Source organism: Amia ocellicauda, chromosome 15 (assembly GCF_036373705.1).
Source record: "Amia ocellicauda isolate fAmiCal2 chromosome 15, fAmiCal2.hap1, whole genome shotgun sequence".
NCBI classification, from domain to species: domain Eukaryota; kingdom Metazoa; phylum Chordata; class Actinopteri; order Amiiformes; family Amiidae; genus Amia; species Amia ocellicauda.
In genome coordinates, this window is record NC_089864.1 from 8643844 (window position 1) to 8661762 (window position 17919).

At 42.0% G+C, this 17919-nt stretch overlaps 2 protein-coding genes across 3 annotated transcripts in view; both read right to left on the reverse strand.

Moving 5' to 3' along the window:
* Positions 1 to 237: 237 nt before the first annotated feature.
* On the reverse strand, positions 238 to 2336 carry smkr1 (small lysine rich protein 1). Of its 2 annotated transcripts, none has more exons than XM_066723671.1 (3): positions 2249 to 2336; positions 1257 to 1317; positions 238 to 794 (listed from the first exon to the last, which is right to left on the reverse strand). In XM_066723671.1, the coding sequence occupies exons 2-3, from the start codon at positions 1257 to 1259 to the stop codon at positions 528 to 530; spliced, it is 270 nt and encodes an 89-aa protein (XP_066579768.1). In that variant the 5' UTR covers positions 1260 to 1317; positions 2249 to 2336; the 3' UTR covers positions 238 to 527. The 2 variants fall into 2 exon arrangements, with proteins under 2 accessions (XP_066579768.1, XP_066579769.1); XM_066723672.1 differs by lacking the exon at positions 2249 to 2336 and adding an exon at positions 1877 to 1984.
* Positions 2337 to 2877: 541 nt separating this feature from the next.
* The window catches only part of strip2 (striatin interacting protein 2), a 29887-nt gene continuing 14845 nt past the window's right edge, over positions 2878 to 17919 (reverse strand). Inside the window, exons 7-21 of the mRNA XM_066723836.1 lie at positions 17394 to 17500; positions 16454 to 16581; positions 15441 to 15629; positions 13166 to 13398; positions 12473 to 12538; positions 11287 to 11350; positions 10751 to 10822; positions 10442 to 10516; positions 10137 to 10234; positions 9098 to 9224; positions 8095 to 8195; positions 7720 to 7786; positions 7316 to 7420; positions 6708 to 6912; positions 2878 to 6586 (exon numbers count right to left, since the gene is read on the reverse strand). Coding sequence (XP_066579933.1) covers positions 6336 to 6586; positions 6708 to 6912; positions 7316 to 7420; positions 7720 to 7786; positions 8095 to 8195; positions 9098 to 9224; positions 10137 to 10234; positions 10442 to 10516; positions 10751 to 10822; positions 11287 to 11350; positions 12473 to 12538; positions 13166 to 13398; positions 15441 to 15629; positions 16454 to 16581; positions 17394 to 17500 — 1888 coding nt within the window. The 3' untranslated portion in view covers positions 2878 to 6335. The remainder of the gene's footprint in view (positions 6587 to 6707; positions 6913 to 7315; positions 7421 to 7719; positions 7787 to 8094; positions 8196 to 9097; positions 9225 to 10136; positions 10235 to 10441; positions 10517 to 10750; positions 10823 to 11286; positions 11351 to 12472; positions 12539 to 13165; positions 13399 to 15440; positions 15630 to 16453; positions 16582 to 17393; positions 17501 to 17919) is intronic.

Below are 17919 nucleotides of genomic sequence, written 5' to 3' on the forward strand. Positions count from 1 at the left end.
GCGTTAAAAATGCATCTGGAAAAATACAAAATTCCGTGTGAAGTCTCTCACGGATGCTTTCTTCATCCACACAAGTATGACCAGAAATGCACACGGCTGAACAATGTGAATATGTTGTGAAGGACGTGTACATTGTAGAGACATTGTATATGATCTGTCTTCCAGTGTGGAGGTGCATTTGGCATTTTATAAAACAAGCAACATTCATTTTCTGCACATATCTGAGTCACTGATCAATTCAGAATTGAATTAAACCTTTATTATATTGTCTTTGATGTAGAATAATGCAAATGAATTGTACAAGGGTACACACATTGTTCCATAAATGTTACATCATGTAAAGCAACACATAATGCATGGTCACAGAAGGACATGTTTTGTTTGCTACAAGTATTACTGAAAAATCAGCTAAACCACCACTATAGGTTCATACCTGCATGTATATTTTTTGGGAAAAAAAGGTAATAGTTAATGTTAAGTGTCTATTTTCTGTGCAATAGAGAGTTTACACAATCATGCATGAATATTTATTTTTTGCCCTTCACTTTTTTCCCCATTTTCCCCTTCTTCCCTTTCTTCTTGGCTGATTCTGGCCAGCCAAAGCCCCTGAACTCCAGGCAGTCCACAGCATTGTGGGAAATGTAGTATACATTCTCCATGGCAGCTGGGCTCAGGATGTCCACCTCTCTCTTGGCAGATTTGGCACTTGCAGATCGCTTTTTGGACGGCTTCTTCCCTTTGCCCTTTTTCCGTTTGTCAGCACTGTGTGATTTCTGTTTCTTATTTTTGGTTGGCTGCAACAAAAAAGGGGTTTGAAATCTCAGTGACTGGTCCAATTTCGGCAGCACAGCCACATATCCATTCAGGAAACTAAACATAAAGACCAAGAGCTACTGGAATGGAAAATTAAAGCACTATGATAAAGGACCATATTGAATATCATTTTACTTTCAATATGGCATGAATTCACAAATTACAAAACAAGAATTTGAGTTTCTTCAGAGAAACCTTAGCTCCTAAAGGTAAGACTTAAAAAACATGACTTATATCATTTGTATGGAAAGAATATCAACATTCATCTTAGCTATCAATAGCTTGTTATACTTCTGGATTTGATAATGTTAGTATTGAAATCTTATGGTGTTATGAAGGTTGCTGGATCACTGAAGAGCTTCTTTCTTTGACACAGCATATGTAACATAATGGAAGGATGAGGTTTTATAGTATTGTAACATGAGGTTTTCCATTGATAATACCATTGCTTATTTCCTCCTGGCCATGCATTCATCTGATTCCTTTCCCATCCGTTCTTATAAGCTAAAAAAAAGCAAACAAAATATATATCTGTGTACATATAATTGTCCAAGAAAATATTTCTTCCTGCTTAAACTATACAAAATAAGGTATATGCAGTCTAGTACATCATTTTCACATTCTTACATTGCTTATATATACACCATGTGGACCACATTCAATTAACTAAACTGAACTGTGTAGGGCTTTTCATCGTATATCAGGCTCTGGTTCAGGTTGATGTGGTCCAGGACACACTCGGGGGTTTCTTCTCTTTGAAACAAACAGACGTTTCCCTGACCATTTTCATTATGAACATTGTCCATCACCTAACTTTACACATCAGACAAGTGGTGTGATGCCCTATAAGATCACTGCTAGGCTACATAATTTAAGTATGAATAACATACACACCCCACAGTCTATATAAATGGTATGAGTACATTATCCTATTATCACACAGTATAGCCCACATTTGCCATAAACACCCTGGAAAAACTGAAAAGGGACTAGAAAGAAGCTGAAGAAAAAGTAACATGTATGATTACAAGGGTGTGAGAAACGCCAGCGGATCTAAACTTACTGTCCATTAACCCACTTTATTGACTGCCGGTTAAAAAAGATTTGACGCATTTGTACTTCAAGTGTACCAACAGGAACAACACAGATACCGCATAAGAAGTAGTAATGTGTCCCAGTCTCATGTAGCATAAAACAGAGGACTATAACCGATTGTTTCTGTAGCATTCCAAATGGGTTCCACTAACCACGTCATAAAGCCCGATAAATCGCTGCTCGGTTCCAGGATTCCTCCTGATTACGTCATCAGAACGCAAGCAAAGGTTAATTTGTAAACATGGGAGAATAACGCTTGTATATTGATTCATATACAACTACTTATATCCACTCTTGGATTAATATATATGTTTCAATCACACGACCATTACTCGCTTACCTCGTTGCAACTTTTCTTCTCGCACTTGTGTCCCGGCTGCTGCGGCGGGGCGAAATTTGTGTTGACCCGGAGTTGTCCTGGAGACAAGGCAGCATGTATTATGGTGCTGATTTAGGACAGGACTAAAGAAACAGCGTTAATCTTGTGTACCTGTATCAGGTGTCGCGGTCAATGTATAGGACTTCATTCAAGCACGGAAGCAGTTTTCTTATGTCATTTAGGATACCAGCCTATGCTATTTAAAAGAAAACATTGTATAGTGACATCCAAAAGGTGCTATTAAGACTGCATTCATCTACAAAGTGTATACAGAGTGCAGTTGGGTTTTACTCATTATTACATCTAAAGCCTATGTGGTTTTTCTGCACTAATCTATAAGGAAATTTATATTCTTAAGTAAAGGTTTTCCCACTCTTATTTGTCATTGGTGTTGCATCTGTGTAATAAGATTATTAAGCCTTAAACGGAAAATATGGTAAAATCAAAGATCCAGGATAATCCCAAATTAAATCCAATGCATCCTATTATATTTATTGGATGAAAATCAGCAGGGACAGCAGAACTGCACACCTGATAATAAATAAACAGAATCAACATCAAATGTTGTTTTTGGCAACTTTTATTCAATATATATATATATATATATATATATATTAGAAGAATATCATTGTATTCGATCAACGATTGCACATAACCCAGATCAAAAACACAGATAATATTATGTAACTGCAGTAAATCAAAGTTGCATATCATATTAAAACAGTAGGTAAAAACACACACCCCAACAAAACATTTATTTCACATTAGAGTAACAAGGGCAGTCTTATATTCTTTGTACAGTACACACAGCATCCCATATGTAATTTGCATTATACATTTTTAAACTGCAAACAAACACCAGGCTTATTTAGACGTCAGACAAGCCCAGAATAAGGCATTCATTTAAAGTCGAACGTGAATAGAAAAGTAGCAACAATAAAACAATACTGTGCGCTACAATAATGTTTGGCACTAGAAACACTGAACTGAAGTCCCAAGAGAATCAGTGATGAACATTAACTCAGAGTGGAAGAGAACGTGTGTCACAATCTTGACTCAGATCTTATAATTTGGTTACAGAAAGCACAAGAACTGAGAACGAATTCATTTATTTCTATACATCAACTTTAAATCTCAGAAATTATTAGCAATAATTAAAAAAAAAAAAAAAAAGATATTAAACCTGAGATACCAGTTGTCATTTTTTAATAAAAGTATTTTACCGCTCCCAGAAATGATAGTTTGTTTTAGTGGTTTTCAGGAATGAAGGATTTTATGTCCCAATTCCCTTCGCATTACACTTAGTGCAGAATTCTCTGAACCTGGACCTAGAGAGAGAAAGTGCCTCTGGTTTTCATTATACCTGAGCTCTTTACTAGTCAGTTCAAAATATATTTTCAGCATTGTTCATTTTTAACTTTGTATCTCATGTATTGTCTGGTAAGACTGAGCAAAGACGAGACTGTGATGGAAGTTTGGCTGCTGTGATAAAGTAGGTGTTGCACATTTATTCTGATAAACAAGGGTTGGCTTGTATGTTCTTCCTGAATTAATACATGTTTTCACCTCATATCAATAAAATATCAATACAATTGACAAACTAATTGGTTTGTAACCATCTTGCAAAGGAGAACAACATTTTAATTCACAAATAAAACGAGATTCTGGTCTCTCTTTCTTAGGATAGACTGGCATGTAACGGCAAAAGCAGAATTGATGACATCTATGTTGATCCCCAGAAAATGGAAGACTTGAACTTTTAAAAACCATAACAATTTGAACACTGGTTCGATATTTAGTGTGCCACACACTTCAAGATTTAAAATGGAATTCAGAGTGTGCAGTCTCACCCCTCAGCACAATGCGAGAGGCCGAAACCGCAATGAACAACCGCTTTCACACAAGCCACAGCCTAAAAAAACGGATCGTTCGATCGATATTTAAAAGTATAATTTATAAACATTTACAAAAAAGTTTAAAATAGTAAAAAGTTCTGGCAGTAGTAAATTAAAACAGGCTTTTCTTGTGTGATATCCACGCACAATACTGAATAGGACAGTAATACACGAGAGACCTCTGGTCGCCTTTCCTGTCATGACCTGCAAATAATTTTGTTGCATAACGGCTATTATACACACACATAAAATGAGTACAAGTCAAGGCAATTGACAGAGGCACATCTGGGCGACACATGGAATCTCCCTGGAATCTAACAAAAATAAGTGTAGAGAAACAAATCAAACAAACCAACAAAAAAAACAACAAGGTCAGTTTTGTATCCATACCCCCGTAAGAACGTTTTCCGACACGGTTTACGGGTGCAGAAAAGCTTAACCTTGGGCTCTTTATCTGCTCTTCACAACGCTCTCTCCATCCCATTGTGTATGAGAGTAGATACATAAAATAAAAACGGCTGCATGCAGAGCTGCCTGAATATAGATCTATCAGTGGTGACATCTCTTCACCAAGGACGTTGACAAGCTCAGACAGCTTCACTCAGGTATGATACTGTTCACTTAGGCAGGATAGAGGATCTGGTGTTCAGACAAATTGACCTTGAGAGATGGAACAAGGAATGTACAGCTTTCCCCATTGACACTGCCACCCTTTCTAATTAGTGTTCTAATTACGTAAGCAGATGAATGAAACACTGACACCCCACACTATGTCCTGTCCACTGTTTGTGTAGCAATATATCACACAGTAGATTTTGCACAAGTTTCAGTGGCTTAATTTCAAATGGCTCCTTTATCCTTATTTTTAATACAGTTAAAAATATATAAATAAATACAAACAAACAAAAAATACAAATCAGAAACCAAGGAAATCCGTCTGATTATAATATATAATTATAATAATAATGCCAGTCCCTATTTCAACCCTTCTTGGATGCCTGACCTCGGAGCGGGTGGATATCGGAGAGGAGGCGAGGGAGCAGATCCATCCTGTACAGTTTTCCATCAATGGCTTATGCATCCATAAACAAGGATCTGAAGAGTTGTTTTGGGTGGGGGATATAACCTTTGAACTTAATTGACAGAGCAAGGAGTTTACTTGGTATATATTTATGCCAAGTTATAAGGTAGGTCAGTCCTTGAAGCCCAAAAGAGCTGGAAGCCAAGTTTATCATAATGTGCCCCAACCTTTTACACACTTGACCTAAGAAGCAAAAGTCTGCCCATAATCAAAGTGACACATAATCACAACTCTAAGAATCTGTGTAGCAGACAAACATTTAAATATCTATAAATAGTGCTCTTCCAAAAAAAAAAAAAATCCCTGCATACACTTTCAGCAGGTCAAACACTAGCAGGAGCAAACTCTTGACCTCTGCATATAAAAGTCCAGTAACTATCTAGTCTATCTAACCATTTCTGTATCTGTAGGGATGTCTGCAGTCTTTCCCGAATTATGTTCCAGTTTCTCCCCAAGGTAATCTATGGTATTGAGGTCATAAAATGTTGCCACTGCTATTTTCCTGGTGTCACGGTATTGCTCTCCCAGTTTTGTCACACGGTGTAATTGTGCTCGCTTGACATTTTTACAGATTTACTGGTTGCACTACGATATTCCATCGATGCGAAAGATCACAACAGTAGTGGAGGTGCTGGTGGCACAACCACTACTTAGGACGTGGGCTCCAGTCCAGTCCAGTACCAGCAGAAGACTCGTCCCATTGCATTTGGCAGTAACACAAAGTTAGTGGTTCGAAGAAGAACGGTCACAAGACCTGCGAAGAGCAAACTGACAAAAGGAAACTAAATAAACAGACACGAGGCACCATTAGAGTGCAGAGAAATACCTGACATTTGGCTACTATTGCACTAGCATCCAACTTCAAGTGTTGAGTGCCGAGGAGGAGGTGGTAGGGGCAGGGAGATAAAAAAGTAAATTGATATAATTAGGAGAAGAGCTGTAGGCACATGTTCCAGTGTGTGCAGGCTGGTCTGGGCCGGCACAGACACGGCGCAGCGCTGTGTTGACTGCAGCGGTCTTCTCACTGCGTGTTGGTGGTTGAGCAGTTCCCTGGAGGGGCCCCTGGGGGTCCTCACTCCGACTGCAGCAGCTGTTCCCACTGGATGGGCTGGGAGAAAACCTCCCTCTCCAGCCACATCTCGTAGCTGTATTGGAAGTCCTCCGGCAGCTCCACAGGCTGGCCCAGCACGCTCTGCAGGCAGTTGTCCACGGGGGTAAAGTCCACGTTCTGGTTCTTGTCATACCGGCGGCTGTTGAACTTCTCGATGCTCTCTCTCAGAGCGCACTCCTCCGCCTGGAAGTCCCAGGGCCGCGCGTCGATATCTGTGGGGAGGGGAGCATTAGATAGTTAGTTGCTGTATTTGTGAGTATTCATCTTCTGATTGGCAGAAAAATGGTTGATCGACATAGCGGCTCAACAATGACCTTCCCACCCCACCCTCACCGTTGCCATAGGCCCAGTCATCGTTGAGGCGATGGCGGACTTTCTGGTAGATGGCCGACATGGTCTTCATGTTGCTCTTCCTCCACTGGCGCCCCAGGTACTTGGTCTGGATCTTGAGCAGCTTCAGGACGTACAGTTGCATCATGGCCTGCTTCACCTTCAGAGCGCGCTTCAGGATGGGAGCCGACTTGAACACCACCAGCATCTGTGGAGACGCCCAGAGCCCGTGAGAGCCTGTGCTGAAATCCCCCTCCGCCCTCTATCTCTCAGACCGGGAGCACCTACACAAAGCTGGAACCGCAGATAAGGGCTCAACGCCGTGGGCAAACCAGACACAGCCATGGCAGCTGTAACCGATCATAAGCCGCTCACAAAGGAGAGATACAGAGGTTTTCCTCAAGCAAAGTTAACTTCACTACCTCTGCTATTGATTTTGGCTCTCTAAGCAAGTAGTTTTACAGAATTTCCATCCCTACCTACCACCCACATGGACCAATCAACATCCCCTGTGTGGATGCGTTTGATGACTTCTCCTTGAAGCATCACCTATGTGCACATGTGGTTTTGCTTAACGAGCGCAATTTAATTAATCCCCGGCTCGTGCTTACCATTGTTCTGGAGTGTTTCCACTTGGTCAGCTTGTTCAGAATCCTCAGCAGGTTAATGCAGGAGAAGAGATTCCGCCAGCAGAACTGGTTGCAGTCCCCAGCTTCCTACCAAGATCAAACAACATCCATGATTGCAAACATACCTGTTGCAATACACAAGAACTGACTTATGAAAACAGAACATAACTGCGGTATTATGGGACCGTGGAAAACATGCCTTCTGCTCTCATACTACCTTCTTAAACACTGAATGGTTTCCCGCAGCTTTCCACGCATGCAAGCCGTCACAGTCCATCTGAGCTATGACTGAGCTTCGTTTTTCACCAGGGAAAAGCATACGTTTTGGCGAGCCCATTCCAATCCAAGCAAGGCACAAACGCCAAGTAACCCCGCCCCTGACTCACCAGGCTCTCGGCCGTGAGCTCGGGCATCTCGTGTACCACGCAGTGTGGGAAATCCAGGACACAGATACTGCGGCAGACAGAGAAGATGCATGAAAAGCTATAGCACACTATCGGAGAGCATCTGTGCCACTACAGCAGTTTTAAAAATCATTTAAATTGATCAGTGATTAATGAGCATGTCTGGTGTGAAGATCATATTGTTGTGTCCTTGCCTTTTTTCTATCAGGGCCGGCCCATCTATTCTTCTATTGAGATCCCAGTTGCAATTTGTAAGAAATGCATACAATAATTCTACATCATATCACAATTATCTTTAAGAAAACACAATACTGTGTGACACGAGAGTGCTGCCGATCCAGTTTGCACAGTGAGTACCTGTTTTTGGCACTGATATAAGACATGATGTTCTGGTTGAAGAACTTCAGGATCAGAGGTATACAGTTGGCAAACACCAAGTGCTGGGAAACATATTCAAACTGCGGAGAAAACACAGGAGCGCACAGTCATGCACAACGAACTTGACCCTTGAATCAGAAACAGACAGATGGGCTGCATCTTTAATTCTGCTGTGCGATTTATCTCGTACGGCCTCAGATTGGGACTAGAAACCTCCTGCTGTCTCCAGATTACGTGCATGAGGCCAAACAAAATGGAGGAACAATATATTAACATCACAACAATGCACATTTATGTCATTCGATCCTAAGATTGTAGCTGCTTAGTAGAATATGAATCTTATACCAAACTCCTGCTCTATTACATTTTGTTTATTATGTTTATATTATAAATCCTAGGTCTGAAGCTCATTAAAATTGTTTCTTCATACCTAACCGGGACAAAACTGTTCAGTACTTTAAATGCAGAAGAGCAAGAAACACCATATTTTGTCCCATAAACACCAGAGGGTGCTGTTCATCTAGAACTAAAATGAATCTGCTCTTTCATTTTCTATCACGTTCCACATTTTAGTAAATACAGAACATGCTACAATACACACAATGGTGTTGTGGTTGTTGCTGCTGGCGGCTTGTGATGGTTTCCTTTTAAAGAAGGAAAATTGGCTCTGGTTTCATTTGGCCGAGTGTCGGGGCCAACACGCGGTTTTGGATTATTTTCAGCGAGAGGCTTTAATAACACACTCTCCCCCGACACCAGTGGAAAGACCGCAGCAGAACAATAGAGAAATAAGCCCCTTAACCATGACATTTAAAACCAGTCAAATTTTAAACTACAGGGGCTCGAGAGCAGGGTCCTTATGTGTGCTGGCTTCCAGTCTGCCTCTTCTCTAGCAATTCCTCTTGCTCTATTTAAAGCGATGGTCCTTTGACTGCTCGGCTCTCGGCAGTGTGCCGGTTGTGTCCCGTGCCACCGCTCTGACCTGGTAGATGTGGTTGAGTTTGAAATGCTTCAGGAGCAGCAGCAGAAGTGCCGAAATGGCCTTGACGATCACTTCCTTGTGTCGGTTCACATCGATTCCAAGCTTCATGCTCTGGAGTACCGTGATCCTGGTTTAGACAGGAAAATATGCATCTCTTAAGGAAGAACGTTTCCCCCATTACAATAACAACAAGCAGACACCGTGGTGGTGACTTAACACACGGACATATCACTGCAGACCTCAGAGACAGAGGACTGCGAAAGAGAATTGCTTAAGTAGTAATATTGATTTGATTATTTTATGAGAATTGCTTCCCATTTGTAATACATTGTAAAAATGCACTTTAAACTAACTGTGTCCTGAGTGGCACTCATTAGACAAGCAACACGCATCAAATTAAAACACTTCCTGAATTGATAGGATATGTAATTCAATTTCAGTAATCCGAACAGTACATCAAGTGCTTTGTAGTGCGTTAAGGTGGAAACAAAGTCTAAGGAATATAAGTGGAGTTTGAAGTGAAGACACTAAACGTATTACACAGCGATGACAAGGATCACAAAGCAACTTCCAACCACAGTTAAAACCGGAACAAGGCTTGAAAGATGGGACAGGTTGAAAACTGAAATAAAATATCGCTTTTCCTCGTGATCACAGGACTTAGGAGGGCGGGGGGAGGAAAAAAGATGTGCACAGGGCCCTGGGAGAAAAATCTGTATTACAACCCTGACAGCCACTGCACATTAGATCATATTTTAAGGCTGCGTGTGCCTGGGGGATGAGACAATGCTAATCTACTATGCATGGCACGTTACACCGCATCCCAGCAAGCAGTGCTTTGAGAACTCGTACTCTCGCCCCCTACACTAAACCTCAGCGACGACGGATGCCTCCCTGCAAATCAAGCCGTGTTTTGGCCAGGTACCGCAAACGCTGCCAGGCAGAAGAAGATGCATGACCACAGGGGGTGAACAGCTGAAAATCTCTTCCAGTAAAGCACTAGGGCACAAACAGAGCTTCCCGGACAGCAGGCACTTACGGCATCTCCTCTGGCAGAACGTCTGCCAGGATGTTAATGGAGTCTGTCTTGGCCTTCGAGGTAGGGGCTGCAGCCAGCAGCAGTTTCAACAGGGCAATCTGTAACAAAGCAGCAGAATGCCGGTGTATCATTTCACACAGGCAAAGAACACTAGAACCACTGAAAATGAGACACTTCACTTCTTGTTTATTTTCCACAGAAAGACAACATGGTTGAAGGACACGTTTTGATGATTAGATTTTCAGGAGATGCCCTGTCAATACGAATAATCTGCATTCCCCACATCCTGTTGTTCACACACTCACCACATACTGGGACAAGTTGGGTAGCATTCCCAGGTAGAGGATTTCAGTTGGCATGTCCTCAACATCCTCTTCTCCCTGTGCAGACAAACACACAGGTGAGAACCACTCGTCTGAGCCATCACCACAGTGACAAACATGCCACAGCCACGCCACATGACTTGGTTTTATAAAAAATTAGTCAGTTTTAATGCACTAGGACTGCAAACAAAAAATTGCAGTGTAGTATTGTGTAACTGCAATAGATTGGCTCATTGGACAGTTTTCTCTCTCCCTCGCTCTCCTCATTGGACAGTTCTCTCTCACACTGACCATGCTCATTGGACACTGCTGGAGTTCTTCCTCCTTCTTGATCTGTACTTCTGCAATCGAAACATATTTGTGCTGAAAACAATGAGAAGAAGAAGAAGAAAAAAAAAAAAGTCAGTCATTTTACACAGACTTGGCAACAACCAGTTAACATTTATATTTTTTCTGCCATAAAGTCTTAGAAGAGATAATGGCCAAGGAAATGTAAAACATTTATGGGGCGTCTAAAAGGAAGTTGTATTCGATACAATGAAGAGGCATGATTTAAACTCAACGGACCCACTGAAAGAGGTATTCTTCATTGTGGGCAGATTCATGGCCACTCTGTTATTGATCCAAATGTTAAAAAAAGGTGCCGTCTAGACAAATTGACTGCTGGGAGACTGGGAGACATTGCTGCTCTAAACATTATTATTCACGGTTTGTTTGTTTATTTTGTCGTCACTTTTCTGTTTACTTCTCATTGTTATTCAAATGTTCTGGCGGTTATTAACTGTTCTCAGACAGCTCTGTGCTCACACAGGCCTCTGGGACGTCACCTGTTTAAGAGTCTTCACACTCTCATGGATGGGTCTTGGCAGGCCAACCAACGTTTCTGTATCACTAAATGAGACCAAAGACAAAAGACCCAGAGTTACTGTGTTGCCCTCAAGCCGTTAGTTTGGCATAAGACATAACTTTAATGAGTCTGGAGAGATAACAGACCTTTCTGCTTGTTCTCCCATTTGTAACAAAGTGCCGTCTGTCACAAAGAGTCTGATAATTGGGAGACTAAAAGGGCACGCAGAGAGGATGGTTTTCTTGGTCTTGCCAGCTACTTCAGACATGTTTGCTTGTTCATTGTTTATGAAAGTAAGTAACATCATATGGTTCTCTCTGCGCTGGTCAGAATGTACTCATCCGTAATATCAGACAAATAAACAGCCACTGAAGCAAGAATTCCTAATAAAATTGATAAAGCTGATAGTATGGAAGTAGTAGGTATTCTGTGGTAATAGATAAGGCTACAGTAAATTCACAAGAAGATAACTTTCTGCTTTCAAAATCATGTTGTTTTGCCCAAACTCCAGTTATCAGGGAGTGGGTTGCTCGGAGCAGACAGGTGCCAGCTGAGACTGAGCGGAGGTGGCGCCAAGCACCGACTGAAAGAAGCCTCTCTGAAAAACCTGGCAGCTAATCAACCGTCTCTCACACACACCACGGAGAGCAATGGCCTGCTTGTGCACTGCCTTCTCTCAGTTCTCAGAGACGGTTGAATTCCCATCTGATCTCAGTGATCTTACCAAGATAAAGGGACATGTGGGGATTCTTTGGAAAGTTCTTTGTAAAAAGTTGGAAAGTGAGAAAGGTATAATAAAGTCAAGGTTTGTGTAATTTCAGCAGCTGGCGGCAGGTACTGTTGCACTTCATTCACATGTACAGGAAAGGTGACAACAAACTTTACTTCCGAAAACAAAAGCTTACATAATACGATTCTTTAAATATTTTTTTGTTCTTATCGAATAATTGTGTGAATTTATAAACGCCTCGGAACGTAAACAACTCATTCATAAGACGAAGAGTGACTGTACAGCTTAAAGATCCAGGAATTTCAGCAAATCCATTTGCTGATGGACAAAATAATTACTGAGCTATAGCAAGGCTTATTAAATGTTAGTCCTCTGCGATAGCATTCAGCACATTTGACTTTGTGCCTAAACTAAGATGATAAGTGTTCTCACTTACTTTCCCAGAGTGAAGCCGATGAATTTATTTCTGCTCGTTTCCAGGAAGTGTTCAATGTCTTTCCCCCTGTTTAAAAATAGAACTCGTCAGTGAAATTGCAGGCAATTGCAGACATTTAGACATTTAGACACAGTTAGTGCGTTCACACCCAGGGCTGTCTGACCAAGAACTCATCATGCACTACTCATTAATCAAAGTATCAGTGAAGCCTTCTGCCCAAAAGCACCCTATCTTTCTGATTCTCAGATAGCTGGCATGTGTAACAGAAAGCAGTCTTCCTGTGCAGTAACAAGATGCCATCTAGTTTGGACTTTCTAATCTAGCAGAGTCATTTTTAAAGTGAACTAAAAAGATAACACCAACATATATTTTTAAGTTCATTAATTTTTGCATGTAGGGTAGTGATTTTCTTAGTGACCTACTTACTTACATATTTAGTTATTTTTGTGATTACTATTTTATCTCAGACTTTGTCCATTATTTATTATCTCAGGGAAAACCAAGGTTTAATACTTGTGTTTACACTAGTGCTAGGATGTGAACTGAATTGCTCTTTCCAAATGTGGGAATGGGAAATGCAGGTGCACGGTTTACCTCAATCTTGTCCCTCCAGTGACCAGCACCAATGCCGTCCATGCATCTCCAAGCCGTACCAGAGATATGGCCTGTCTGCATGGACCCACTTTCACATACCTGACTTTGGGAGCCCAGGGCAGCCCCTTGGGAAACGACAGCCTCTCAGTGGAGGACCGAAGAGGTGGAGGAGGCGGGGGGGGCTGTATGATGACATCTCTGTCCAGGGGGTCCACCTCTCCCTCGATCCCGCTGTCTGCATCTTCATTGTCCTCCTCCTCGTCTCTCGCGTCGTCGTTCTTGAATGGGTCGCGCTCATTGTACGTGTCCAGGCTGTCCTGCTTGACCAAGGGCTGCAACACAGGCACCACAAAACCTCAGGTAAGTGTCAGTCGGCACGCTGTGGGCACGAGCCATCCTGTGAGGCTCACTATTCACATTGTTTCTGTGAAGAATGCTTTTGTGGGTGGTTTCCCGATTAAATCTGAGCTGCGGTTAAACCCTTGAAGTCCTCATTCATTTATCTTTATTTTTAACTTCAAAGATCGCTGCATGATTTGAGGTCCCTGCAAATCTAAAATCTATTCAGAGCCTCTGCTCATGCATTTTGTTTTGGGTCAGGAGAGAAAAGATGCCCACCAAGATTTTCCCAGCTGTCCCTTTGAAATCAGGGCCTAGAAAAGATTTTGGCCCTTCAACACACAAACAAGTATCAGGGGTCTTTAAAGCTTCATTCATTGTGCAGTCTCCAACACAGAAAGCTTTTGACTCTCACAGGCCATCTCTAAGCCATCTGCCAAACGCCATGCTTCCATAGCCCAATGAGATTTCGGGCCCCTCTCCTTTCAAGAATCAGTTTCACGTAAATGTTCCACTGGAAGGCCCCAGTACCAATCATGTAACATCTCACAAAGCTAAGAAGCACATAAAAGGAAGTTAAAATACATTACTCTAAGATAGACAGAAGTAAGAAAAGTCCTGAACAAAGAGTAACCAAAATCCTTCAAACTTACACTGTGCCAAATCCTAAGCTAAACTCCAGCTACAGATGGATATACAATTATAATTAGTATGGTAATACTGAAGTTAATGTCAAACATCCACTGCCAATATGTGCATTTCAGATCAAAACCACAAAACCACAAAAAAAATTGAAACAAAAATGAGTGCAAGCGCCAGGCACTGATGTATTCAACACTGTTTGCATGTTGTAAGAGTGGCCATTGTCAATTTTAATGGGAATTTTGCGAATTAATACAGGTGTGTTCTCACTCTTCTTCCAAGTCAAAACTGAGGGAAATGAAAAGCTGCCCTGTCGCCGATTCATCTGCTTTAACACTGGGAAGCTGTGTGACACAACCAGCCAGGCTTGCCCGTCTCCTCGGTGTGTATGTGCGTGAGTGTGTTGTAAGAGCAACAGTGCCTGCAGGTGTAACACAGGAAGAGAAATGCCAAACCAGCCCAAGACAAGGGGGGAAAATTGCACAGCACAAAGGGAAGGTGGGTATAGACCTGTTTCTTGGGAAAAGGACTGTCTCCATCCAAGCTATCAATAAAGGCCATCTGTAGAAATACAAGGAGGAGGAGGAAGTGTAAACTAGGAAAGAGATCAGGACCTGCCGCTACAAAACCCTGTGTCTGATACACTGACTAGACCTGTATAAATGTCTCACTTACAGTCCAGTGATAATCCTGCCAAAAGGGGCACTATTCCCAGGGGTCCAGCTTAATACTTCAGGATCAACAGCATGGACTTTAGCACAGCGTCTAGTTCTTGTTACTTCTAAGGGTCATGAGTGCTCTGTATGGGTGTGTAGTGTTCGAACCAGCAGGCGGTGCACACTGTGATACTGAGCAGTAAGTGGAGAGCAGAATACACAGTGGTGCCCCATGGATACATGTGTGCAGGATGATGTATTATAGATTGAACAGGCAGTGTTGGAATAATTAGGTGTGTACCGGCCATGATGTAATAAGAGTAATGTGAACAGGCAGTGATGTAATAATATAGATTGAACAGGCAGTGATGTAATAATAGAGCCATGTATAGGCAGTGATGTAATAATAGAGCCATGTACAGACAATGATGTAATAATAGGGCCATGTACAGGCAGTGATGTAATAATAGAGCCATGTACAGACAATTATGTAATAATAGAGCCATGTACAGGTAGTGATGTAATATAGATTGAACAGACAGTGATGTAATAATAGAGCCATGTATAGGCAATGATGTAATAATATAGAGTGATGTAATAATTTGGTGTGTACAGACCATGACGTGATCGAGAAATGTGAAGAGGCAGTGATGTAATAATATAGATTGTACAGGCGGTGATTGAATAAATCCGTAGGTACAGGCAGTGATGTAATAAAGCACTGATGCAATGGTTACCCTGCGACTGCGGCGCCCTCGTTTCTGTTGTTGCTGCTGCTCAATGAGCTCCATGGCGGAAGCGGGGGGGGAGGCGGCCCTCATACTGCGCACCACCTTGATGCTGTCCTCAGGGAGGGGGGGCAGGCCCAGCTTCTCTCGACCCCTCACCTTCAGCTCCTGCAGTTGCTCGAATCCTCCCAGAGTGAACTGGCACACAAACACACAGACACAGAGAGCTGTGAAAAGGACTGTACACAACCTCATATCCACACCTAAGAGAAGGCTCTGTAGTGCAATGTTAGTGTTTTGTGGAATAACTCCAAATGAAGTCGGTTTCTCTGGGTTTGTCAAGTTTGCCTCATCATGACTGATCAGTCCCAGCAGCGCCAGCCCTTTATTGAGAAAATGTGTGATGCAGATGGAAAACGTTCGAGAAATGCTCAGATATTCTGACCGGATTAAATCAAAAACAAAATGCAAGTTGAATTAATGAATACACCCACCAGCATTATTTTTCTGAAGCAAATAAACCCAAAATACCTGAAGTCTTAATGTATACATAAAGTAAACAAAGCTGTAGCTGCTCTATAAAATTTTGATGCAAAACATCTCTGTTTTTGCCTGCACTGTCAGTTAGCACACATTATCCTCAGGCATCATCCTCTGCCAGCATCACCTCCGTTCTCGCTGCAAAGCAAGCCGCTAATCGGACAACAGCTGTCAGGTATGTGAAATAAGACGCATTCTCAGACTGTCAATCCGAGAGCACTGCAACTGCTAACATGCCAGAACAACTTCCTTTTCAGGGAAATCACAAACAGCATTCCTCTGCACTGTCTAGCAGAGGTTCTGAGATCAAGTTGTAGAGATATTCAGCACCGGCATGTGGGTGTCAAGCTGCCAAGTGCACATACCGTTCATATTGAGATTTCAGTATGGCATTTTACATGGATCAGAACCTATAGCAGACCCTCAACGAGATGGAGAAGCCCGTTTTAAATGCAGAGCGAAGCGGGGCGTTCTCGACTCACCAGGATGGTCTTCCAGAGCAGCAGCAGGACTTTCTTCATGGGAAAGTGAGGGGCATTCATACTGCAGAACTTGGTCACCATGGTGAACAGCAGCAGAGCGAAAGGTTCTCCGTTGTACAGAGGGGAACCTGAGAGAGGGGACACAGCACCTTCAGACCGGCGCACCACGGATGTCCACTACGGTTCGATGGTAACACTTTAATTTGAGGTACAACCACCGATTATTAACTTACAAAGGGTTTAAGCCCGAGAACAAGTGATAATAACATGCACTCAAGTAGACTGACACTTCAGGGCACAGTGGCGTGGCGTGGCTGCCTCACAGCTCCAGTGTCCTGGGTTTGTCCTCTGTGTGAAGTTCATATGTTCATGGGGTTTTCACCGGGTTGTCTGATTGCCTCTCACCCCCTCAAGACATGCTGGTTAGGTGTTGGATCACAACAAATCACACCTAAGACAACTGTTCTTCTCTGCTGGTAGGTTTATTGTTTTTCCCCATTCAAGTTTAACACTCCTCATAAACATAAGTGATTTACTATAACACACCTGGCAGACAACCCAAATCAAATAAAAGGAGAAAAAAACAGTACATGGTCTGTTCCATATAAGCACTATATTACATCTTCTGTCGTTTATTGGCATAGCAAGCAACTAAATAAGTCTGAATGACAATGTATTTTACAAGCTCCTACTGTACTAGGAGTTATACCATAAAATGCTTCTCCTGTTAGCATCACATCATTCCAGTGAACAATGTGACTGTCATTCAACCAAATAATAAAATACAATCGTATATATATATATATATATACACACATATGCAGTGGATCGATACAGGCTGAGGGTGATGGTGATGGTGATATGTAAAGAAAAACAGTACCCTAAAGCTGCTGAACTCAACAAGCACCTGACCCAGGCCTCCTGAACACCATGTCCTCACCTAGCTCCGTCCTGAAGGTCTCCCGGGCTGCTCTCCACTCGCTCCCGTCCTCCTCCGCTTCCCAGCGAATCGTTTCCACCATGAGGTACATGATGCTGAGTAGGACTCTGCACAATTCAGCAACAGAAATGTGTATCAAGATTCAAAGCATTATAAAAGGCCTTGGAATTAGGCATAGTTCATGCATATTTAAACAAAAATATAATTGCTTGTGTATACAACTGAATAGCTCATTTAAGGCAAGGTTAAATTATTTTGTGTTTTTTTCCCCCCCGATCTGTAGCTCAGATATTCAGTCACTCGTGGCCTACAATTCATACATCTCTAATGCATTTCTTTATAGGGTAACTAGCTAAAAATAATATGGCTCATCAGGAATTAAGTATGGAACAACATAAATGTAGACAAACAACATTATACAACATTCAAACATGAAGACAGATGCCTAGTTAAAAAGGGGGGGAGGGGAGTATAAAAGATTCAGAGAGGAAAGAACAAGGAAACAATCTGCTTATTTGAATAATAA